A 27090-nucleotide genomic window follows, 5' to 3' on the forward strand; every position below is an offset into this window, starting at 1 on the left:
ATTTTTGTACCTAAAACGTGTACATGATATGGAACATAGGTAGCCATGAAATGGCTGCACGATTATGGAAAAAAAATATGATAATCACTATTATTTGACTTAATATTGTAATCATAAATATTTTTAATAATTTTTGGTGGAAAAATATTATATATTTTAATGCGTATGTTTATCATTGTGCTTCTTGTGTCATATCTTAGCAAATAGTATGTAATTGTTTCTCTGTGTGCTTGATACAGTAGATTGAGATTGGTTGCACAATATCCTGCACAATAATCTGTGTGTAATGGTGAGAAGACAAGGGCAAGTTGATCTGCTCTTTTCAAAAGATTTGTATATATTTTTTACATTTGAAAACATGTACAATGGGACATTCTGCAGAATGACTTCTTTTGGTACTATTTTGAAACCAATACTTTTGTACTTTTACACAAGTCAATTTTGAATTCCGGACTTTTACTTGTAACAGAGTATTTCTACATTGCAGTATCAATACTTTTGCTTAAAGTAAAACATTTGAGTACTTTTTCTACCACTGCAGGTGTGTTAGTGCTGTCCTGCCTTTACAGTACATGTGATTTGCTCAAGCAACATACTATTACACAAAGTTATGAAATTATGGAACAATAACTGCCATAATCTGTACCTTTGTGGTGAGGGTGGTTCAGGTTGAAGAGTGCAGATCTCTCCTTTTTCCAGTTCTTCCCATCTTCCTCCAGTTCATGGAGCGGATTGTCCAAGCCACTGGACAGATGTGCCGAAAAGCTCCTCTCAAACCACATCTGCCGCAGGAACACGTAGAGTGTGATGCTTCCCACAAGGAAACCCACATAAAAGGAGACTTTAGATGCCACGGCCCTCATGCTGGACCAGGTTGCCCACTTTCAGTCGCAATCAGGCTGAGTAAACGAAGAGGAAGAGACAACATTAAAAGCCAACAGTGATGGTGTGGCGTGAGTGAATGGCTTTATAGCAGCAGAAGCATTCCACAGTCACACAAATAGATGCCACACCTTCTCAGAGGCAAATATTATTTAATCCACAACTTTTATAGTTATGGGTGCTCTGCAGTTCTTTCTCAACTCAACAATATGAGATTTGCCCTAATGAAACAAATGCAACAACTTAATGAAAGGGAAGCTGCTTGTGTTGGGGTGGGTGGGGTTTATCAGGGCCAGGGGTATGACAAGAACACTTAAGTAGGCTGTAACAACTGGAGGAGACTGAGGGGAAAGACTTGTGCTACCAACAATTTCAAAGGGGAATATTAATAGTTTATTGGACCATCACAACCAGATTTAATACTGCTGGATTCCACAGGTAAGTGATTCATGTATTCTCATCATTGTTGAGTATAGACTAAATAAATAAAAAATATATAATATCACTGCGGCCAATTTGTCTAGACTTGCTGAGAGACAAGCTACAGAGGTAAAAAGTCATTAACAGTTATTCATTATGAAAAGAACTTTCTTATATGTGTACCTGATAGGTAGCAGACAGACAGGCAGACAGATTGATGACTTTGTTCCAATTCTAGAATAATGGGGAGAATTGGAACACTGACAGCCTTGGTTATCTTCAACTCATGCCTTATGAAGACTTTGTGTAAGGATACACCACAGATAGAGGTATGACCTGATTTAGCTCTAGTGATTTATAGACGTTTCTTATTTTTTTTTACTACCGTATACTACCATCCACGTCTTCTACACTTTTTTGGTTCTCAGAATACCCCAGACGTCCCTGTGGACTGCACAGATCCAAAGCGGTTATGTGACATCGACTATGGCAGCTTTGTGGGCCTGATGGGCAGGAGAAGTGCAAGTAAATATTGTAATTGTTCACTTAGTCATCCAGATTGTGTTATCTAAGATTGTGATTGGAACACCTGCCCTAAACTCTCATTTACCTTACCTCCTTCCTTACTACATCATCCTGTCTGTCTATTATACAGATATTTGTTTCTGATCACTTGACTCATTTTAGGCCACTTGTATCTTTTCAGACCAAAGAGGTCCTCCCCTACCAAGACAAAGTAAGAGGTTGCTGTTTATGCAGGAGACATGGATGACATCTTTTTTAGTCTCTTAGGACGCAGGAGCTCAGGAGGATCAAGTGAGTGTCAAAACCTACAACTAATCTTATTGAAACATTGCAATGATTCTGTACCTTTCACAGCTTTTTAGTAAAATTTGTGTTGATATTCAAGGACTGTCCAATATCTGTCCAAATAATTGGTCAGTTTGGTCTTAGTCTATCAAGACTCAAGTTGATTATAGTAATTGCTTTTTTTGCATGCTGAATGAATAACGTTTTACAAATGAGCACAGCTCTTGTGAACTCTAGATATAACCATATAATTCTACCAGACCGGTGTATAACTTTCAGTATCCAGTTGTCATTGTGAAATCAGAATTTGATTGTTCAGTTCTCAACTTCATCATCCCGAGAAGAATGGACTTACAGATTTGTCTATTAAATCAGCTAATCGATTAACAAACAAATTCCTATGAATATCAGTCGACTAAGAATTTCTGTAGTCGAGCATATCCCAATATTTATTGACCCATATGAATGGATTAATTGTATTTATTTAATTGTACATACGTACATCTTTAGGCCTACTGTAAGCTTTATAACTCCTAGTGGACTCAAACATTGTAAATGTCATTGTTAATTGCTAATTTTGCAATGCAGGTTCCTCTTTGGGAAAATGTATTAACATTACACTAACTTTAAGAACATGTAAAGTGTACAACAATAGTAGCCTCTTGTAGGTCAGTTACCATCATGAAAAGAACATAACTTTGTTAGTGTGACATCTAGTGGCATTATACGAAATTACTGTCTGAGACTACACAGCCAAATTCTCCTTTCTTTATAGGAATCCCTCAAACCTGGACAAGAGAAGAATATTCACAACAAAGAGGCGGCATTTTCATGAAGCATGGCCGGCTGAAGTAACAAGTCCTACTTGAAGAGGGAGAAAATGTTCCTAGTCTAAAGTAAATCAACATTTCTAAATAAACACAGCAAGGCTCTTCTCTTCGTGTCAAACTCCTGCTCAGCAGCACATCTGGACAATCATAGTACTGCTGCCAATAAACTCAATATCATGTATATAGCAAGTGATTTAAAGGCCCAGTTAGTGATACAAACAGATGGCCCACCAGAAAAATGATTCTCTAGTCTAGGGACTAGAGAGGCTACCAACTCTTCAGACACCAATTATTTTATTTGCTGTATTTGGGGCGGTACTAGGTTTCTTTACATTGGTTATGTTTGGAAACAGGCGAAAAAGAGACCTACATTTTGATTTATGACCAAATAGCACATTTTTCATCTGCAAATCATACTCATATTCAAAACAATCCTAGATTGGGCCTTTAAGTAACTCAGGTTAGTGTTCAGTGAGGTGAGATTAATGTTAATATACTGACTGACAGCACGTATCCAAGGCCATATTTGTCATTTTTACTGTAAAGTGAAATGTATGCAATATACAATAATGTAAACCAATTCAAATAAAGACAATATCTACAGCAAAATATGCATTTATTCATACTGATTCAAGTACCTTTCACTGAGACTGCACAGCGATCATAATGTGCACTCCCACATACACTCAGACTCAAAACACCAATTGATATATGCACTACTGTATATATTGATACCAATATCAATATAGCCCAAATATAAATACATATCTGTACATCATTCCCTTTGACAAAATTTGTTTATGGAATGGAAGACATTGTCAGCAACTGCGTGTTTTATACCAATATTAACTTGGGGATGCATGTTATTTTAAATGATTTGGGCAGCAAAACTGATATCCATCGATCCTCATAAGCTGCATAGAAAACACTGACTGACTGTCAGTCTCATGCAACTCTTAATCACTGAAGCAATGGATTCACTTGCAAATAAGGAAAAATGTACAACGATTTATAAGAAGTCAATATGCATTACATGCTAATTTGGTATAAATGGACATCATCCCCCCAAAAAGACTGAACGTGCTCTTTGCTCACGTACAGAGGAAATACATAGATTTAAGTGTAAACACTTAGGCATCTTAATAGGCATTGGTTACATACAATTATAACCATGGAGAGGAAAATTATTGCAGTGTTAAATCAAGGACAGAATACACAACATATGAATACCACCCCAAAGTGCTCTTGAATGTTCAACAACATAATGCAATATAATACAATGATCAGCCATGTTTTATTGATGGGGGACAAGTGATATCATCCAATGCTGATGCATGCCAGAACTCCTCCCCTATACTGTATTTGGTAATAATCTCACATAATTAATTCATAAACCAAACAGTATGCTTGTTTGAACTGTAATGAATACTTATCATCATCTACATATGTATTAATACAGGAAAATGTAATCAACCCAGACCTAATTAGATTTTATAAAATAAAAATACAAATAAAAAAAATTGTACAAATGGTGTATGATTTGTTTGCTCAAAAATAGGTCATCATGAACAAGTTCCCTTGTGGTATGCCTAAAGGTTATAGTCCCTACATCTGAAGAATGCAATAATTCCATTAGCAACTATCATTCTTAAATATGTATGTCACAGTGCAAAGTCATATTATGTGCAGCTGACGGTTCATACAATCACAATTTGCAAGGCACAAGCTAATGAGGCCGGTTCAGAGAGATGAGAGGAGAAGGAAAAGATGACTCGGCTCTGCTGGTCTCGGACAGGGACAGGCTGCAGGTTGAAAAATCTCTCAGCTCTGAACTCGATACGATCCGCATCTGGCTATCTGACAACAAACTATCATTACACCTGGGTAAAACCGAATCCATTCTCTTTGGGTCTAGTGTTAACCTTAACAAGGCTGAGAGCTTCACAATCAAAGCGGGTGACGATGTTATCACAAGAAAGAAGGAAATACCTACCTGGGTTCCATCTTGGAGGCAAACCTCTCCGGTGATAAGATGGCAGAAAGAGTCATCAAAAAGGTCAATCAAAGAACACGTTTTCTGTACAGGATCAACTTTCTAGTCAGTAAGAATACCCTGAAGATTCTCGCAGGGTCCCTCATCCATTGTCATTTCGACTATGCATGCTTCTCATGGTATCACAACACCACTAAGGCCTTAAAAACAAGGCTCCAGACATCCCAAAACAAACTGGTAAGGCTACTTCTTGGCCTCAATCATACAACCCATCTAACCCCTGCTCACTTTGCTAGGGTTGAGGACAGAGTACGGCAACTTGCTATGGGCCTGGTCTACAAGATTCGACACAACATTGGGATCCCCCTGTATTTGTCAAAATACTTCCAAAACGTAAATGAAGTCCACAATCATAACACCAGAGGCAGCTCCACTGATCATGTTCAACCCAGATTTGGCAACAAGGGAATGAACTCTTTCTCATGCTATTCAACAAAAATGTGGAATGCCCTACCCAAAGGAGTAAAAGGGTGTAAAACCCTACTCACTTTCACAACTGCCCTAAAGAATCACCTTCAGGAGGCTGCAATTCCAAATTGGCCCCTGTCAAAGTCTTAACCTACCCCCCCCCCCTCCCCTCCTCCTGAAACTGTCTATTGTACATATTTCTTGTTTTTCATACCAGTAACCTGTAAGCTGATTGTATGACGTTCTGCATAGTAGTGTATATTTGTATGTCTTCTTAAATGTCATCATGATTTGAGTGCACAGGGATCTCATTTTAAATAAGCGAAGTGCTTTTATGAGCGATCCAGTTTAGAGGACCTTGTATTGTGAATTGTACTTCCATGTACTTTTACCATGTCTTTCTAAATAAAGTATTCAATCAATCAATCAATCAATCAAGGTTAGTGTCACTGCCAGTGTTCAGTGGATAGGGAAGCATTGCACACAGCTAGTCTACAATGTCTGTTCTCAACATACTCTCAACTGAACATAGCCTGACAAATGCCCTTCCCCTGCAGGATCAATAAAAGGTCTATCTAGTACTATAACAGGGGACACCATACAGCTGCTGGAATGCAATCAATACATTTCATGATGAGCCCAGCCAAACCATTACAGTTAGGAAACACTTTCCATTTCCATGAAATGTGGTAGAGCACCACCTGCAAGCAAATCAATAAAGGAAAAGCCACAAGAAAATGAATCTAATGCACTTTTCCACTGCATGGTACCAAGTATCACACACTGCAGATAGTATAGTACCCATTCAATGTAGCTGGTCATCATAAAAACATCCTACCCTCTGCGTAAAAGAGCGCTAAAGAACAATCACAACTTGTCCCAATAAAGGCCAATTTGGTGAGAAATAGGCTATGCAGTTTACTAATATTGATTTATTCCACGTTTACAACGCCTAGTTTAAAAGATTGTTTACAGTATTTGGGACCTTCCTTCCATGCAGTATAAGGGAGTCTGACCTTAGCGACAATTCTCTCTGACCAGTTAGTGGTCTGGAGTGTTTTCACGTCACCTTTTGGTATCACCTCAGCTTGCTTAGTTGGAACAATGACAGAGGTGAAATTTAAAACAAACTGGAAAACAAAAGAAATGCTGGTACCATACAGTGGCTAGAAAGATGCCATAATTTACCGTAGGCAGGCAGTCTGCTATTATGTTCACTCAAGAATGTATTAATATGCTTTTAGTTAACAGTACTCAAATGAAGATAGACTTCTGCCCAGAACATACAAAGCATAGTCTGACAATTGATTGATCTTGTTTAAAACATTTCTAAACCAGTTCGCAGTTCGCATAATCTCACTGTACAAACTAAGGGAAAATCCTTCAACACAACAATCCTTCAACGTCGCACTTTCATAACTATGGACAACAACCAAGATCCTCCCGACCTCTCTTGAACTCACCCGTTCACATTTACAACATTATTATCCTTCCTTGCCAAGCGGAGCAGCAACAGGGTTGTTATCAGCTGCAGGAGGAGGTTTCACATCCCGCTTTTCATCTGTCCTGGGTGGATGTTCAACCTTTGCCCTCGGTTTTTCTGGAGAAGCCAGATCTTTGGCACTTCCCCCTTCGGCAATATTCTAGGATCCTGTTAACTCCTCAATATTGTATCCTGCAGGGGCAGGAGGCTGATAGCGGTACCTGTAGCCAAAGGCACGCAGGTGGTAGGCGTAGTACTCCAATAAATACATGAGTGAAGCGTCCACATAGTGGAAAGACACGGACAGGTCCGAGCAGCATTTTGGACCCTGGGGCAATGTAAAAGAAGAGTATGAAAACATGTCAAGGCATTTGGTTATGCTAAATGACTACTGTATGTGCATTCATTTATTATCAACATAAGAGATGGGGGCAAAACAACTTTAAAGACTAATTTATGCTTCATCGGGGAGCAACACCGCTGTGTGACAAAGTACAAGTTAGGCATCAGTAACACATGCATAAATAAATACAGAAGTACACCAAGGAAAGCTTTAGCTGGACTTACCTCTGAGATGGGGTAGTAGTTGTAGCTCCAGTACCAGTACTCTGGTTTTGGACCTCCAGTGGATGTGAGGTCGTGCTCTGGGTAAAAGGGGTGAAAGGTCTCCCTGTGGATAGTGTCTCTAGAGTCACCTGCTTTCACCCCAACTTTCTCCATGCATTGCCCCATCGCCAAGTCTTCCACAGAGGTAGTGTGAGTGCACACCTTATTTTTGAATCCCTCAACAAATCTCCTCAGAGCCTCTTTGCTCAGTACATAACCTGCACCACCGCTCATGTAGCCCTGCTTGATGTAGGGCTTGAATCTTCGACCGAAGTAGACGGGCTCCTCGGGCGTGCGGTTGGAAAGAACCCAGCGCAGGTTGTCCACAATTGCGTAGGTGTCATCATCTGCCTTAAGAAACCAATCTGCCTCATGGGCGTGATGCTCGTGCACATAGTGAAAGGCCCGGATTGTCTTCCAGTAAAGCTGGTCACGCCCCTCCTTGGTACCCAAGCCCACGGTAGGGAAATCAGGGTCATCGACAGAGCTCATGAAGAGAACAACGTTGCAGTGTCGACTCCAGGTAGCCTTCACATGCCGAGCCTTCGTCTCCAAGTTGCTGGGCCCAGTCATTACCCAGCAAAGAATGCGCACCTTTTTGTACAACTCATCTGCAATACGGCTATCTTCACCTGACAAAGAGAATGACAGAATTAATATTTATGTTGTGCCATTGCTGCATATACAGTTACACATAGAGTAGTTAGTTAGTATATACACATAACTCTATCCTAACTCATTTTTAACATCTGTTTCCGTCTTGACACCTTGTTCAAAACAAAGTATGAGGGAAACCAGTTGGTTTGAACATGGAAACCAACTGGTTTCCATGTTCAATTCTTGTATTTTGCTCAGTCACCCACACTTTGCAAAGCAGGAAGCTGGAGCATGCACACTGCACAGCAGGTTAGGGCGGTATCTCTGGACTGACAACATGTGTTGACTTTACACTGTACTGTAGGCATGCATCTTTTCTACAAAGACAATGTCACAACAAGACAGAACCAGAGTGGCATGACTGGCCTCTCCCTTTTAATACTGCATGTGTCTGCTACTCTACTTATATACAATACTTGAATTATTTTGGAAGTCATTAATAAATTTTAAATATGCAGCATTTAAATGTCCGATTCACCCAATACAGTACCTGATACTTTCTACTTTCTTCTACTGTAATTTTCCTTTACAGTTGTTTTCTTGCTGTATTATTACATTGTACACTGCTCTTGCTCTCAATTTTTTTTGCCCCTAACTGCGACTGATTTTCGTGTACCTAAAACGTGTACATAATATGGAACATAGGTAGCCATGAAATGGCTGCACAATTATGACAAAAATAATGATAATCACTATTATTTTACTTAATATTGTAATCACAATGATCACAAATATTTTTTAGAATTTTTGGTGGAAAAAGATTATCTATTTTAATGTGCTTCTTTAATGTGATTGTGCTTCTTGTGTCATATCTTAGCAAATAGTATGTAATTGTTTCTCTGTGAGCTTGATACAGTAGATGGAGATTGGTTGCACAATATCCTGCACAATAATCTGTGTGTAATGGTGAGAAGACAAGGGCAAGTTGATCGCTATTTTGTTTTTGTGTATATTTTATACATTTGAAAACATGTACAATGGGACATTCTGCAGAATGACTTCTTTTGGTACTATTTTGAAACCAATACTTTTGTACTTTTACTCAAGTAATTTTTTAATTCCGGACTTTTACTTGTAACAGAGTATTTCTACATTGCAGTATCAATACTTTTACTTAAGTAAAACATTTGAGTACTTATTCTACCACTGCAGGTGTGTTAGTGCTGCCCTGCCTTTACAGTACATGTGATTTGCTCAAGCAACATACTACCACACGAAGTTATGAAATTATGGAACAATAACTGCCATAATCTGTACCTTTGTGGTGAGGGTGGTTCAGGTTGAAGAGTGCGAATCTCTCCTTTTTCCAGTTCTTCCCATCTTCCTCCAGTTCATGGAGTGGATTGTCCAAGCCACTGGACAGATGTGCCGAAAAGCTCCTCTCAAACCACATCTGCCGCAGGAATACGTATGCTGTGATGCTTCCCACGAGGAAACCCACATAAAAGGAGACTTTAGATGCCACGGCCCTCATGCTGGACCAGGTTGCCCACTTTCAGTCGCGATCAGGCTGAGTAAACGAACAGTGATGGCGTGGCGTGAGTGAATGGCTTTATAGCCGCAGAAGCATTCCACAGTCACACAAATAGATGCCACACCTTCTCAGAGGCAAATATGATTTAATCCACTATAATTATTTGAAAACTTTTGTTTCACACAGATTTTATAGTTATGGGTGGTGCTCAGTGCAACAGAACATAAAAGTTAAGAAAAAGCAAACAGGGGGGCACGGTGGCACAGTCGGTAGTGCTGTCGCCTCACAGCTAGAAGGTCCTGGGTTCGATTCCCGCAGGGGACGCTGTGGGCGCTGGGGGCGTGTTCTCTCCTCCGCGTCATCAGTGCCCATACCCTAGGTGGGGTTGGCGAAAGGGCCTTTCTGTGTGGAGTTTGCATGTTCTCCCCGTGTCTCAGGTACCCTCACAAAAAAACATGCAGTAATCCTGGTCACTATACTGCCTCCCCATGGCCAGCCAGGGCGCCTGATGGAGGGGAAGGGAACTGGTTGGAATAACGTGTTCCTTCCACGCGCTACGTCCAACCAGGGAAACTCTCCCCTGTCAGGTGACAAGAAGGTCAGTTGGCTCTCATGCATTGAAGGAGGCATGAGCTCGGCCCTGGCCTCCCTAGGTTGCCAGAGGGAAGGTAGTGCCCAGGATTACATAGACAATTGGCACTGGGTGTAAAAAATAGGGTTACAAAATCGTGGGATAAAGATTTAAGAGAAAAAGCAAACAGAACAGTATATCTGTGAGGAATATAGTGGAAAAGTACAGGACAGAGGAATGGCTTTCCAGTTGAACTTCATAGGCTACACATCGATTTTTTCTTTTCAGCTTTGTCATTGAAGGACCATTCCCATTTTTCCTTTGAGGTAATAAACCTGTCCAACAGTAATATGTTTCGTAAGTGTTTCATAAATAGTGGATTTAAAAGGCCTTTATACTGCCCCACTTCTTCTGGACCTCTGTACAATGATAGTAGCTTTTTAGCGGTGCCAGCCGCTCTACATTTGACTATGTCTGTGTGTCCGTCCGTCCGTATGTTTGCGGACGGCAAAGATGCAACACATGCGCCACTTCAAGACATGCACACAAACACACACACACAAGCCAGCACTGCACACGTGCACACACACACACACACACACACACACACACACACACACACACACAAACACACACACACACACACACACACACACACACACACACACACACACACACACACACACACATACACACACACACACACACACACACACACAGAGAATATGCGGTCCTGCGAGGCGCACCTTTGCAACACATGCACCACTTAAAGACATGCACACACCCACACACACACACGCACACAGACTGGCCTGCACGTGTGCACGCACACACAAACACACACACACACACACACAACCACACACACACACACACACACACACACACACACACTAAAACGACCGATCTACAATGAGAGTAACAATTATTAAAAGTAAATAAAGTGATTACAAATATTAAAAAGTAAATACCTTGAGTAAAAATACTTCAGAGTTCTTAAATTGAGTAAAAATACTTAAAATTACTCAAAATGAGTAAAAATACTTAAAGGTTGAAAAAAATAGTAAAAATACTTAAAAGTTGATAAAAACAGTAAAAATACCTAAAAGTTGATAAAAAGAGTACAAATACTTAAAAGTTGTACAAATTAGTAAAAAATACTTTAAAGTTAATAAAGTGATTAAAAATGAATGCCAGCGCCCACACATCAAACAGAGTAGGCACCGCTTACTCACACTGGGTGTGATTTTTTTTATTGTGTTGCGGTCTCATGGTAAAGAATCGCTGATGATCTGTCAGTAAATCTGAGCAGTCTATTCTCTGCCACAGGCAATGATAGTCAGAAACAATACTTGAGTACAGAGACACAGAATAAAACAGAAACTTTTATTTGGTTCAAGTTCACGTATCTACTATAAATTAAATGAACTTATCTCACATAAAGAATGCAAAGAAATAAAATATACTTATCTACTGCTGTTGAAATTGTATTTTTTTAAGCCATTGTCCTTATAAATGTCCTTTTGATTTCATATCTAATTAATTGAAAATAGGATTACTGTTGTGTTGTTTTGTTTTGTTTTGTTTTATATCAATTCTTTCTCAACTCAACAATATGAGATTTGCCCTAATGAAACAAATGCAACAACTTAATGAAAGGGAAGCTGCTTGTGTTGGGGTGGGTGGGGTTTATCAGGGGTATGACAAGAACACTTAAAGGGATACTCCACTTTCAAATAAAATAAACATTTAAAAAATATATTAAAAATAAATGAAAAAAGTAATGGAAAAATCACGGCCCCCTCACGCATTAGAGTGTCCTACTAATGTGTGAGGGGGCCGTGATTTTGCCATAACTTCTTTCATTTTTTCATTTTTTTTTTTTTTAATGTTTATTTTATTTGAAAGTGAAATATCCCTTTAAGTAGGCTGTAACAACTGGAGGAGACTGAGGGGAAAGACTTGTGCTACCAAAAATTTCAAAGGGGAATATTAATAGTTTATTGGACCATCACAACAAGATTTAATACTGCTGGATTAATCACAAGTAAGTGATTCATGTATTTTCATCATTGTTGAGTATAGACTAAATAAATAAAAATGTATAATATCACTGTGGCCAATTTGTCGAGACTTACTGAGAGACAAGCTACAGAGGTAAAAAATGATTAACAGTTATTGTCTCCGCCAGGCCGAAAGGCATGGCGAGAGAGTATGTTTTACCCCCTGTCCGTCCATCCGTCCGTCCGCGTGTGTGTGAGTGTGTGTGTCCTGTCCGTGTGTTACCAGATCATATCCGGCACCGTTGGCCCGCTCGCTGCGAAACTGTGCACACACACTCCCTCGATGCCAATTCAGAACCTCTGCCCCGAATTTTTCACATGGGCCTGTTATAGCGCCACCAGGAGGCCGATTTGTGCAAAACCCATTTTTTTACATTACCCCTACAGATTCTATCCAAACCTCATGCAAATTGGTAACGTACCTGACCTGGCGGAGACCTGTGCTCCGAGGAGCACTTTTTCTAGTTCATTATGAAAATAGCTTTCTTATATGTGTACCTGATAGGTAGCAGACAGACAGGCAGACAGATTGATGACTTTGTTCCAATTCTAGAATAATGGGGAGAATTGGAACACTGACAGCCTTGGTTATCTTCAACTCATGCCTTATGAACACTTTGTGAAAGGATACACCACAGATAGAGGTATGACCTGATTTATCTCTAGTGATTTATAGAAGTTTTTGTTTTTTATTTTACTACCGTATACTACATCTATGTCTTCCACACTTTTTTGGTTCTCAGAATACCCCAGACTTCCCTGTGGACTGCACAGATCCAAAGCGGTTATGTGACATCGACTTTGGCAGCTTTGTGGGCCTGATGGGCAGGAGAAGTGCAAGTAAAGATTGTAATTGCCTTTCACTTAGTCATCCAGATTGTGTTAAATCTAAGATTGTGATTGGAACACCTGCCCTATACTCTCATTTACCTTACCTCCTTCCTGACTACATCATCCTGTCTATTATACAGATATTTGTTTCTGATCACTTGACTCATTTTAGGCCACTTGTATCTTTTCAGACCAAAGAGGTCCTCCCCTATGACAAAGTAATCAATACTCTTGTTAATCTTGACTTGTCTTGATTATGCAATGAAAAGCTCTTTGCTCATCATTTTATGCAGGAGACATGGATGACATCTTTGTTAGTCTCTTAGTTATGACGCCGGAGCTCAGGAGGATCAAGTGAGTGTCAAAACCTACAACTAATCTTATTGAAACATTGCAATGATTCTGTACTTTTCACAGCTTTTTGGTAACATTTTTGTTGATATTCAAGGACTGTCCAAATAATTGGTCAGTTTGGTCTTAGTCTATCAAGGCTCAAGTTGATTATAGTCATTGCTTTTTTCGCATGCTGAATGAATAACTTTTTACAAATGAGCACAGCTCTTGTGAACTCTAGATATAACCATATAATTCTGCCAGACCGGTGTATAACTTTCAGTATCCAGTCGTCATTGTGAAATCAACATTTGATTGTTCAGTTCTCAACTTCATCATCCCGAGCAGGCTGGACTTACAGATTTGTCTATTAAATCAGCTAATCGATTAATAAACACATTCCTATGAATATTAGTCGACTAAGAATTTCTCTAGTCGAGCACAGTCCCAATATTTATTGACCCATATGAATGGATTAATTGTATTTATTTAATTGTACATATGTACATCTTTAGGCCTACTGTAAGCTTTATAACTCCTAGTGGCACATGACTCAAACATTATAAATGTCATTGTTAATTGCTAGTTTTGCAATGCAGGTTCCTCTTTGGGAAAATGTATTAACATTACACTAACTTTAAGAACATGTACAATGTACAACAATAGCAGCTTCTTGTAGGTCAGTTACCATCATGAAAAGGACATAACTTTGTTAGTGTGACATCTAGTGGCATTATATGAAATTACTGTCTGAGACTGGTCATCACACAGCCAAATTCTCCTTTCTTTATAGGAATCCCTCAAACCTGGACAAGAGAAGAATATTCACAACAAAGAGGCATTTTCATGAAGCATGGCCGGCTGAAGTAACAAGTCCTACTTGAAGAGGGAGAAAATCCAAGGCTAAATTATGACTGATCCTGTTTGCTGGTTTTAACATTTACATGTTCCTAGTCTAATGTAAATCAACATTTCTAAATAAACACAGCACGGCTCTTCTCTTCGTGTCAAACTCCTGCTCAGCAGCACATCTGAACAATCATGGTACTGCTGCCAATAGACTCAATATCCTGTATATAGCAAGTGATTTAAAGGCCCAGTTAGTGATACAAACAGATGGCCCACCAGAAAAGCGATTCTCTAGTCTTAGTAGGGGGTACTAAGTGAAAAATCGTTACGCGGCGGATAAAAGCATGAAATTTGATACAGATGTCCCTTGGGTCATCCTAAAACATCCTAGAAGGGGTGCCCAAAAAAATCTTAAACAGGAAGTGAGTTATGGACAAAATCCAAAATGGCCACCTAAACTGTTGACCGTTGACTCAAAAGACACCAAAATAATCTCCAAAAAGCATAAAATGTGGCACACATGTCCCTTGGGTCATCCTAAGACATCCTAGAAGGGGTGCCCAAAAAATTCTGCAACAGGAAGTGAGTTATTGACCAAATTGAAAATGGCCGCCTAGTGTTGTCGATTGACTCAAAAGACAACTAAAGAATCTCCAAAAAGTATAAAATGTGTCACACATGTCCCTTGGGTCATCCTAAGACATCCTAGAAGGGGTGCCCAAAAAAGTCTTCAACAGGAAGTGAGTTATTGACTAAATTGAAAATGGCCGCCTACAGTGCTGGCGATTGACTCAAAAAGCCTACAGAATCTCCAAAAAGCATACAATTTGGCACATATGTCCCTTGGGTCATCCTAACACATCCTAGAAGGGGTGCCCAAAATAATCTGAAACAGGAAGTGAGTTATTGACTAAATTGAAAATGGCCGCCTACAGTGTTGAAAGATGATGCAAGATACCTAAAGAATCTCATAAAAGCATGAAATGTGGTACAAATGTCCCTTGGGTGATCTGAACGCATCCTACAAGGGGTGCCCAAAAAGATTTTAAACAGGAAGTGACCGCCTAAAGCAGTTGACACAAAAGAAAACATAAAGGGACGTCATAAAAGTGTATAATTTGGTACGTACATTGAGTGCTTCTTAATATATCCTAGAAGAGGTTATTTATTTGCTTGTTTATTAAACTTTTTAGGAAGGGACCATGTTGAAGAAATTCTAAATGGCTGTTTAAACAGTTGACCATGGCAGTCTGCATATTATGCAGACTCAATACGACAGGTTATGCAGTGCATAACCTGCCGTATTTTGTAGTCTACCTTCTGTTTTCATTTCTACATCACTTATTCATTTTACTTTCTGCATTATTTTTTTATTGTACTCTTTGAATCTTCTTTATTTATCTAACTCTCTGCATATTCTTATTTATTTTACTCTGCATCTTATCTTACTCTGCATATTCTTATTTTACTCTCTGCATCTTATTTATTTTGCACTCTACATCTTCTTGCTTGTTTTACACTCTATCTTCTCATGTATTTTCTTCTTGATCATTACTGTTTTTTTGTGATTAGTGTTTAGTAACTAGTACATGTATTCATGTGTGCCATTTCGCAATTACCAGCACATTGGCATAATGCTCTGCAAGGTAACCCAGCATCCCGGCATCTACACTTTCTCGAACAGAAGGGCTCAGCTTTGCAGCCACACTTGAGTTCTCTACAAACTTAAGCAGCCTCTGGCAAGAGTGTCCATAAAGGTGTCCACGAATCAGCGACTTTAATCCATCCATATTTGTCAGGAGATGGTAGAGATTGCATAGCTTTCAGGCTTCTGGACCAAATGCCAGATTGGCTGCTCGATTTGAATATTGTAGCAGTGCAGCCCGTGTGGGAGGAGTGTTTTCCATTGAGAGACTATTAAAAAAAAAATTGGCACCCCTTAGGATGCATTCAGATCACCCAAGGGACATTTGTACCAAATTTCATGCTTTTATATGAGATTATTTTTTATGAGCGTCTTTTGCATCGTCTGTCAACACTGTACACGGCCATTTTCAATTTAGTCAATAACTCACTTCCTGTTTCAGATCATTTCAGGCACCCCTTCTAGGATGTCTTATGATGACCCAAGGGACATGTATGCCAAATTGTATGCTTTTATGAGATTCTTTAGTTGTCTTTTGAGTCAATCGACAACACTGTAGACGGTCATTTTCAATTTTGTCAATGACTCACTTCCTGTTTAAGATTTTTCTGGGCACCCCTTCTGGGATGTCTTGGGATGACCCAAGGGACATGTATGCCAAATTGTATGCTTTTATGAGATTCTTTAGTTGTCTTTTGAGTCAATGGATAACACTGTAGGCGGCCATTTTCAATTTTGTCAATAACTCAGTTCCTGCTTAAGATTTTTTTGGGCACCTCTTCTAGGATGTCTTAGGATGACCAAAAGGACATGTGTGCCAAATTGTATGCTTTTATGAGATTCTTTAGTTGTCTTTTGAGTCAATCGACAACACTAGGCGGCCATTTTCAATTTAGTCCATAACTCACTTCCTGTTTCAGATTCCTTTGGGCACCCCTTCTAGGATGTCTTAGGATGACCCAAGGGACATATGTGCCAAATGTTATGCTTTTTGGAGATTATTTCGGTATCTTTTGAGTCAACGGTCAACAGTTTAGGTGGCCATTTTGAATTTAGACCATAACTCACTTCCTGTTTGAGATTTTTTTGGGCACCCCTTCTAGGATGTTTTAGGATGACCCAAGGGACATCTGTATCAAATTTCATGCTTTTATCCGCCGCGTAACGATTTGGCCATTTTTTGTGCTTAGTACCCCCTACTATCTAGGGTATTGACTACCAACTCTTCAAACACCAGTTAAATTATTTTATTTGCTGTATTTGGGGCGGTACTAGGTTTCTTTACATTGGTTATGTTTGGAAACATTGGCGAAAAACAGACCTAAATTTTGAATTATGGTCAAATAGCACATTTTTCATCTGCAAATCATACTCATATTCAAAACATTCCTAGATTGGGCATTTAAGTAACTCAGGTTAGTGTTCAGTGAGGTGAGATTAATGTTAATATACTGATATACTGATAGCTGATATATTGCACTTTTACCTTAGCGCTAGGTATACTCTTGGTTGCTTGTTTTTGCAGAAAATGCACTAAAGACTTCTGGTGATTAGTAGTTTTCGTTCCCTACCTATGTTGAATACACTTATTGTAAGTCGCTTTGGATAAAAGCGTCTGCTAAATGACTGTAATGTAATGTAATGTAATGTAATGATTGACAGCACGTATACACGGCCATATTTGTCATTTTTACTGTAAAAGTGAAATGTATGCAATATACAATAATGTAAACCAATTAAAATTAAGACAATATCTACAGCAAAATATGCATTTATTCATACTGATTCAAGTACCTTTCACTGAGACTGCACAGTTATCATAATGTGCACTCCCACATACACTCAGACTCAAAACACCAATTGATATATGCACTACTGTATATATTGATACAAATATCAATATAGCCCAAATATAAATACATATCTGTACATCATTCCCTTTGACTAAATTAGGTTATGGAATGGAAGAGATTGTCAGCAACTGCGTGTTTTATACCAATATTAACTTGGGGATGCATGTTATTTTAAATGATTTGGGCAGCAAAACTGATATCCATCGATCCTCATAAGCTGCATAGAAAACACTGACTGACTGTCAGTCTCATGCAACTCTTAATCACTGAAGCAATGGATTCACTTGCAAATAAGGAAACATTTACAACGATTTATAAGAAGTCAATATGCATTACATGCTAATTTGGTATAAATGGACATCATCCCCCCAAAAAGACTGAACGTGCTCTTTGCTCACGTACAGAGGAAATACATAGATTTAAGTGTAAACACTTACAAAAGGCATCTTAATAGGCATTGGTTACATACAATTATAACCATGGAGAGGAAAATTATTGCAGTGTTAAATCAAGGACAGAATACACAAAATATGAATACCACCCCAAAGTGCTCTTGAATGTTCAACAACATAATGCAATATAATACAATGATCAGCCATGTTTTATTGATGGGGACAAGTGATATCATCCAATGCTGATGCATGCCAGAACTCCTCCCCTATACTGTATTTGGTAATAATGTCACATAATTAATTCATAAACCAAACAGTATGTGGTTTGAAATGTAATGAATACTTATCATCATCTACGTATGCATTAATACAGGAAAATGTAATCAACCCAGACCTAATTTGATTTTATAAAATAAAGATACAAATACAAAACATTGTACAAATGGTGTATGATTTGTTTGCTCACAAATAGGTCATCATGTGGTAGTTCATCAAGTTCCCTAGTGGTATGCCTAAAGGTTATAGTCCCTACATCTGAAGAATGCAATAATTCCATTCGCAACTATCATTCTTAAATATGTATGTCACAGTGCAAAGTCATATGTGCAGCTGACGGTTCATACAATCACAATTTGCAAGGCACAAGTTAATGAGTCCGGTTCAGAGAGATGAGAGGAGAAGGTTAGTGACACTGCCAGTGTTCAGTGGATAGGGAAGCATTGCACACAGCTAGTCTACAAAGTCTGTTCCTTTGCACAGTTTCACGCAAGAAATATTGTGAAAATATTCTGTGAAAACTAAATAGCCTGAAGACATACTCTCAACTGAACATAACCTGACAAATGCCCTTCCCCTGCAGGATCAATAAAAGGTCTATCTAGTACTATAGCAGGGGACACCATACAACTGCTGGAATGCAATCAATACATTTCATGATGAGCCCAGCCAAACCATTACAGTTAGGAAACACTTTCCATTTCCATGAAATGTGGTAGAGCACCACCTGCAAGCAAATCAATAAAGGAAAAGCCACAAGAAAATGAATCTAATGCACTCTTCCACTGCACGGTACCAAGTATCACGCACTGCAGAGATAGTATAGTAACCATTCAATGTAGCTGGTCATCATAACAACATCCTACCCACTGCGTAAAAGAGCGCTAAAGAACAATCGCAACTTGTCTGGAAACAATATGTTTCCCCAATAAAGGCCAATTTGGTGAGAAATAGGCTATGCAGTTTACTAATATCAGTTTCATGAAACACAGGAAATGATGTTGTAATCCAAAGTGCAGTTTTATTACAACATCATTTCCTGTGTTTCATGAAACTGATATTACTAATATTTATTTAATTCACATTTACAACGCCTAGTTTAAAAGATTGTTTACAGTATTTGGGACCTTCCTTCCATGCAGTATAAGGGAGTCTGACCTTAGCGACAATTCTCTCTGACCAGTTAGTGCAAATAGTGTTTTCACGTCACCTTTTGGTATCACCTCAGCTTGCTTAGTTGGAACAATGACAGAGGTGAAATTTAAAACAAACTGGAAAACAAAAGAAAGGCTGGTACCATACAGTGGCTAGAAAGATGCCATAATTTACCTTAGGCAGGCAATCTGCTATTATGTTCACTCAAGAATGTATTAATATGCTTTTAGTTAACAGTACTCAAATGAAGATAGACTTCTGCCCAGAACATACAAAGCATAGTCTGACAATTGATTGATCAAGTTTAAACCATTTCTAAACCAGTTCGCATAATCACACTGTACAAACTAAGGGAAAATCCTTCAACACAACAATCCTTCAACGTCGCACTTTCATAACTATGGAGGCACGAAATGTTCTGTTTGCTTATTTCACTTATGTAGAAATCTGTACTAAGATTATCCACATGAACAAGAACAATGAAAAACACAACCAAGATCTTCCCAACCTCTCTTGAACTCACCCATTCACATTTACAACATTATTATCCTTCCTTGCCAAGCGGAGCAGCAACAGGGTTGTTATCAGCTGCAGGAGGAGGTTTCACATCCCGCTTTTCATCTGTCCTGGGTGGATGTTCAACCTTTGCCCTCGTTTTTTCTGGAGAAGCCAGATCTTTGGCACTTCCCCCTTCGGCAATATTCTAGGATCCTGTTAACTCCTCAATATTGTATCCTGCAGGGGCAGGAGGCTGATAGCGGTACCTGTAGCCAAAGGCACGCAGGTGGTAGGCGTAGTACTCCAATAAATACATGAGTGAAGCGTCCACATAGTGGAAAGACACGGACAGGTCCGAGCAGCATTTTGGACCCTGGGGCAATGTAAAAGAAGAGTATGAAAACATGTCAAGGCATTTGGTTATGCTAAATGACTACTGTATGTGCATACATTTATTATCAACATAAGAGATGGGGGCAAAACAACTTTAAAGACTAATTTATGCTTCATCGGGGAGCAACACCGCTGTGTGACAAAGTACAAGTTAGGCATCAGTAACACATGCATAAATAAATACAGAAGTACACCAAGGAAAGCTTGAGCTGGACTTACCTCTGAGATGGGGTAGTAGTTGTAGCTCCAGTACCAGTACTCTGGTTTTGGACCTCCAGTGGATGTGAGGTCGTGCTCTGGGTGAAAGGGGTGAAAGGTCTCCCTGTGGATAGTGTCTCTAGAGTCACCTGCTTTCACCCCAACTTTCTCCATGCATTGCCCCATCGCCAAGTCTTCCACAGAGGTAGTGTGAGTGCACACCTTATTTTTGAATCCCTCAACAAATCTCCTCAGAGCCTCTTTGCTCAGTACATAACCTGCACCACCGCTCATGTAGCCCTGCTTGATGTAGGGCTTGAATCTTCGACCGAAGTAGACGGGCTCCTCGGGCGTGCGGTTGGAAAGAACCCAGCGCAGGTTGTCCACAATTGCGTAGGTGTCATCATCTGCCTTAAGAAACCAATCTGCCTCATGGGCGTGATGCTCGTACACATAGTGAAAGGCCCGGATTGTCTTCCAGTAAAGCTGGTCACGCCCCTCCTTGGTACCCAAGCCCACGGTAGGGAAATCAGGGTCATCGACAGAGCTCATGAAGAGAACAACATTGCAGTGTCGACTCCAGGTAGCCTTCACATGCCTTGCCTTCGTCTCCAAGTTGCTGGGCCCAGTCATTACCCAGCAAAGAATGCGCACCTTTTTGTACAACTCATCTGCAATACGGCTATCTTCACCTGACAAAGAGAATGACTGAATTAATATTTATGTTGTGCCATTGCTGCATATACACATAGAGTAGTTAGTTAGTATATACACATAACTCTACCCTAACTCATTTTTAACATCTGTTTCCGTCTTGACACCTTGTTCAAAACAAAGTATGAGGGAAACCAGTTGGTTTGAACATGGAAACCAACTGGTTTCCATGTTCAATTATTGTATTTTGCTCAGACACCCACACTTTGCAAAGCAGGAAGCTGGAGCATGCACACTGCACAGCAGGTTAGGGCGGTATCTCTGGACTGACAACATGTGTTGACTTTACACTGTACTGTAGGCATGCATCTTTTCTACAAAGACAATGTCACAACAAGACAGAACCAGAGTGGCATGACTGGCCTCTCCCTTTTAATACTGCATGTGTCTGCTACTCTACTTATATACAATACTTGAATTATTTTGGAAGTCATTAATACATTTTAAATATGCAGCATTTAAATGTCCGATTAACCCAATACAGTACCTGATACTTTCTACTTTCTTCTACTGTAATTTGCCTTTACAGTTGTTTTCTTGCTGTATTATTACATTGTACACTGCTCTTGCTCATAATTTTTTTTGCCCCTAACTGCGACTGATTTTCGTGTACCTAAAACGTGTACATAATATGGAACATAGGTAGCCATGAAATGGCTGCACAATTATGACAAAAATTAATGATAATCACTATTTATTTTACTTAATATTGTAATCACAATGATCACAAATATGTTTTAGAATTTTTGGTGGAAAAATATGAGTACTTTTTCTACCACTGCAGGTGTGTTAGTGCTGCCCTGCCTTTACAGTACATGTGATTTGCTCAAGCAACATACAACTACACAAAGTTATGAAATTATGGAACAATAACTGCCATAATCTGTACCTTTGTGGTGAGGGTGGTTCAGGTTGAAGAGTGCGAATCTCTCCTTTTTCCAGTTCTTCCCATCTTCCTCCAGTTCATGGAGTGGATTGTCCAAGCCACTGGACAGATGTGCCGAAAAGCTCCTCTCAAACCACATCTGCCGCAGGAACACGTATGCTGTGATGCTTCCCACGAGGAAACCCATATAAAAGGAGACTTTAGATGCCACAGCCCTCATGCTGGACCAGGTTGCCCACCTTCAGTCGCGATCAGGCTGAGTAAACGAAGAGGAAGAGACAACATTAAAAGCCAACAGTGATGGCGTGGCGTGGCGTGAGTGAATGGCTTTATAGCCGCAGAAGCATTTCACAGTCACACAAATAGATGCCACACCTTCAGAGGCAAATATTGTGTAATCCTAACTATAATGATTTGAAAACTTTAGTTTCACACAGCTTTTATAGTTATGGGTGCTCTGCAGTGCAACAGAACATAAAAGTTAAGAAAAAGCAAACAGAACAGTATATCTGTGAGGAATATAGTGGAAAAGTACAGGACAGAGGAATGGCTTTCCAGTTGAACTTCATAGGCTACACATCGATTTTTTCTTTTCAGCTTTGTCATTGAAGGACCATTCCCATTTTTCCTTTGAGGTAATAAACCTGTCCAACAGTAATATGTTTCATGAGTGTTTCATAAATAGTGGATTTAAAAGGCCTTTATACTGCCCCACTTCTTCTGGACCTCTGTACAATGATAGTAAATTTTTTTTATTTTGTTGCGGTCTCATGGTAAAGAATCGCTGATGATCTGTCAGTAAATCTGAGCAGTCTATTCTCTGCCACAGGCAATGATAGTCAGAAACAATACTTGAGTACAGAGACACAGAATAAAACAGAAACTTTTATTTGGTTCAAGTTCACGTATCTACTATAAATTAAATGAACTTATATCACATAAAGAATGCAAAGAAATAAAATATACTTATCTACTGCTGTTGAAATTGTATTTTTTAAGCCATTGTCCTTATAAATGTCCTTTTGATTTCATATCTAATTAATTGAAAATAGGATTACTGTTGTGTTGTGTTTTGTTTTGTTTTATTTCAATTCTTTCTCAACTCAACAATATGAGATTTGCCCTAATGAAACAAATGCAACAACTTAATGAAAGGGAAGCTGCTTGTGTTGGGGTGGGTGGGGTTTATCAGGGGTATGACAAGAACACTTAAGTAGGCTGTAACAACTGGAGGGGAAAGACTTGTGCTACCAACAATTTCAAAGGGGAATATTAATAGTTTATTGGACCATCACAACAAGATTTAATACTGCTGGATTCATCACAGGTAAGTGATTCATGTATTTTCATCATTGTTGAGTATAGACTAAATAAATAAAAATGTATAATATCACTGTGGCCAATTTGTCGAGACTTACTGAGAGACAAGCTACAGAGGTAAAATAAATCATTAACAGTTATTCATTATGAAAATAACTTTCTTATATGTGTACCTGATAGGGAGCAGACCGACAGGCAGACAGATTGATGACAATTCTAGAATAATGGGGAGAATTGGAACACTGACAGCCTTGGTTATCTTCAACTCATGCCTTATGAACACTTTGTGAAAGGATACACCACAGATAGAGGTATGACCTGATTTATCTCTAGTGATTTATAGAAGTTTTTGATTTTGTTTTACTACCGTATACTACCATCTATGTCTTCCACACTTTTTTGGTTCTCAGAATACCCCAGACTTCCCTGTGGACTGCACAGATCCAAAGCGGTTATGTGACATTGACTATGGCAGATTTGTGGGCCTGATGGGCAGGAGAAGTGCAAGTAAATATTGTAATTGCCTTTCACTTAGTCATCCAGATTGTGTTAAATCTAAGATTGTGATTGGAACACCTGCCCTATACTCTCATTTACCTTACCTCCTTCCTGACTACATCATCCTGTCTATTATACAGATATTAGTTTCTGATCACTTGACTCATTTTAGGCCACTTGTATCTTTTCAGACCAAAGAGGTCCTCCCCTACCAAGACAAAGTAAGAGGTTGTCTTGTTAATCTTGACTTGTCTTGATTATGCAATGAAAAGCTCTTTGCTCATCATTTTATGCAGGAGACATGGATGACATCTTTGTTAGTCTCTTAGTTACGACGCCGGAGCTCAGGAGGATCAAGTGAGTGTCAAAACCTACAACTAATCTTATTGAAACATCGCAATGATTCTGTACTTTTCAGAGCTTTTTGGTAACATTTTTGTTGATATTCAAGGACTGTCCAATATTTGTCCAAATAATTGGTCAGTTTGGTCTTAGTCTATCAAGGCTCAAGTTGATTATAGTCATTGCTTTTTTCGCATGCTGAATGAATAACTTTTAACAAATGAGCACAGCTCTTGTGAACTCTAGATATAACCATATAATTCTACCAGACCGGTGTATAACTTTCAGTATCCAGTTGTCATTGTGAAAACAACATTTGATTGTTCAGTTCTCAACTTCATCATCCCGAGCAGGCTGGACTTACAGATTTGTCTATTAAATCAGCTAATCGATTAATAAACACATTCCTATGAATATTAGTCGACTAAGAATTTCTCTAGTCGGCCTACTGTAAGCTTTATAACTCCTAGTGGCACATGACTCAAACATTATAAATGTCATTGTTAATTGCTAGTTTTGCAATGCAGGTTCCTCTTTGGGAAACTGTATTAACATTACACTAACTTTAAGAACATGTACAATGTACAACAATAGCAGCTTCTTGTAGGTCAGTTACCATCATGAAAAGGACATAACTTTGTTAGTGTGACATCTAGTGGCATTATATGAAATTACTGTCTGAGACTGGTCATCACACAGCCAAATTCTCCTTTCTTTATAGGAATCCCTCAAACCTGGACAAGAGAAGAATATTCACAACAAAGAGGCATTTTCATGAAGCATGGCCGGCTGAAGTAACAAGTCCTACTTGAAGAGGGAGAAAATCCAAGGCTAAATTATGACTGATCCTGTTTGCTGGTTTTAACATTTACATGTTCCTAGTCTAATGTAAATCAACATTTCTAAATAAACACAGCACGGCTCTTCTCTTCGTGTCAAACTCCTGCTCAGCAGCACATCTGAACAATCATGGTACTGCTGCCAATAGACTCAATATCCTGTATATAGCAAGTGATTTAAAGGCCCAGTTAGTGATACAAACAGATGGCCCACCAGAAAAGCGATTCTCTAGTCTAGGGTATTGACTACCAACTCTTCAGACACCAGTTAAATTATTTTATTTGCTGTATTTGGGGAGGTACTAGGTTTCTTTACATTGGTTATGTTTGGAAACATTGGTGAAAAACAGACCTAAATTTTGAATTATGATCAAATAGCACATTTTTCATCTGCAAATCATACTCGTATTCAAAACATTCCTAGATTGGGCATTTAAGTAACTCAGGTTAGTGTTCAGTGAGGTGAGATTAATGTTAATATACTGACTGACAGCACATATACAAGGCCATATTTGTCATTTTTACTGTAAAAGTGAAATGTATGCAATATACAATAATGTAAACCAATTAAAATTAAGACAATATCTACAGCAAAATATGCATTTATTCATACTGATTCAAGTACCTTTCACTGAGACTGCACAGTTATCATAATGTGCACTCCCACATACACTCAGATTCAAAACACCAATTGATATATGCACTACTGTATATATTGATACAAATATCAATATAGCCCAAATATAAATACATATCTGTACATCATTCCCTTTGACAAAATTAGGTTATGGAATGGAAGAGATTGTCAGCAACTGCGTGTTTTATACAAATATTAACTTGGGGATGCATGTTATTTTAAATGATTTGGGCAGCAAAACTGATATCCATCGATCCTCATAAGCTGCATAGAAAACACTGACTGACTGTCAGTCTCATGCAACTCTTAATCACTGAAGCAATGGATTCACTTGCAAATAAGGAAAAATGTACAACGATTTATAAGAAGTCAATATGCATTACATGCTAATTTGGTATAAATGGACATCATCCCCCAAAAAAGACTGAACGTGCTCTTTGCTCACGTACAGAGGAAATACATAGACTTAAGTGTAAACACTTACAAAAGGCATCTTAATAGGCATTGGTTACATACAATTATAACCATGGAGAGGAAATTTATTGCAGTGTTAAATCAAGGACAGAATACACAAAATATGAATACCACCCCAAAGTGCTCTTGAATGTTCAACAACATAATGCAATATAATACAATGATCAGCCATGTTTTATTGATGGGGGACAAGTGATATCATCCAATGCTGATGCATGCCAGAACTCCTCCCCTATACTGTATTTGGTAATAATGTCACATAATTAATTCATAAACTAAACAGTATGTGGTTTGAAATGTAATGAATACTTATCATCATCTACGTATGCATTAATACAGGAAAATGTAATCAACCCAGACCTAATTTGATTTTATAAAATAAAGATACAAATACAAAACATTGTACAAATGGTGTATGATTTGTTTGCTCACAAATAGGTCATCATGAACAAGTTCCCTAGTGGTATGCCTAAAGGTTATAGTCCCTACATCTGAAGAATGCAATAATTCCATTCGTAACTATCATTCTTAAATATGTATGTCACAGTGCAAAGTCATATGTGCAGCTGACGGTTCATACAATCACAATTTGCAAGGCACAAGCTAATGAGTCCGGTTCAGAGAGATGAGAGGAGAAGGTTAGTGACACTGCCAGTGTTCAGTGGATAGGGAAGCATTGCACACAGCCAGTCTACAAAGT

At 38.8% G+C, this 27090-nt stretch overlaps 4 protein-coding genes across 5 annotated transcripts in view; all 4 read right to left on the reverse strand.

Moving 5' to 3' along the window:
- Positions 1–945, reverse strand: part of LOC308080042 (glycoprotein-N-acetylgalactosamine 3-beta-galactosyltransferase 1-B-like) — a 2813-nt gene extending 1868 nt beyond the window's left edge. The window contains exon 1 of the mRNA XM_080421755.1: positions 647–945. Coding sequence (XP_080277881.1) covers positions 647–863 — 217 coding nt within the window. The 5' untranslated portion in view covers positions 864–945. The remainder of the gene's footprint in view (positions 1–646) is intronic.
- The window catches only part of apof (apolipoprotein F), a 21620-nt gene extending 14650 nt beyond the window's left edge, over positions 1–6970 (reverse strand). The window contains exon 1 of the mRNA XM_080421708.1: positions 6867–6970. The gene's annotated coding sequence lies outside the window, so the exon portion shown is untranslated. The remainder of the gene's footprint in view (positions 1–6866) is intronic.
- LOC308080033 (glycoprotein-N-acetylgalactosamine 3-beta-galactosyltransferase 1-B-like) overlaps positions 1–23007 on the reverse strand; it is a 25083-nt gene extending 2076 nt beyond the window's left edge. Inside the window, exons 1-3 of one of the 2 annotated variants that reach the window (XR_013932665.1) lie at positions 22284–23007; positions 20702–21372; positions 20115–20462 (exon numbers count right to left, since the gene is read on the reverse strand). Coding sequence is in view for 1 of the 2 variants with exons in the window: in XM_080421739.1 (XP_080277865.1) it covers positions 20295–20462; positions 20702–21372; positions 22284–22500 (1056 nt within the window). In the remaining variant the exon portion in view is untranslated. Of the gene's footprint in view, positions 1–17670; positions 20463–20701; positions 21373–22283 lie in introns of those variants that run through there. The other variant, XM_080421739.1, reaches the window with a different exon arrangement.
- On the reverse strand, positions 5579–9652 carry LOC308080027 (glycoprotein-N-acetylgalactosamine 3-beta-galactosyltransferase 1-B-like). Its single transcript, XM_080421726.1, has 3 exons — positions 9407–9652; positions 7454–8124; positions 5579–7214 (listed from the first exon to the last, which is right to left on the reverse strand). The coding sequence occupies exons 1-3, from the start codon at positions 9621–9623 to the stop codon at positions 7047–7049; spliced, it is 1056 nt and encodes a 351-aa protein (XP_080277852.1). The 5' UTR covers positions 9624–9652; the 3' UTR covers positions 5579–7046.
- Positions 23008–27090: the final 4083 nt, after the last annotated feature.

The sequence above is a fragment of the Gymnoscopelus braueri genome, assembly GCF_963280865.1.
Source record: "Gymnoscopelus braueri genome assembly, chromosome: 3".
Classification (NCBI taxonomy): Eukaryota; Metazoa; Chordata; class Actinopteri; order Myctophiformes; family Myctophidae; genus Gymnoscopelus; species Gymnoscopelus braueri.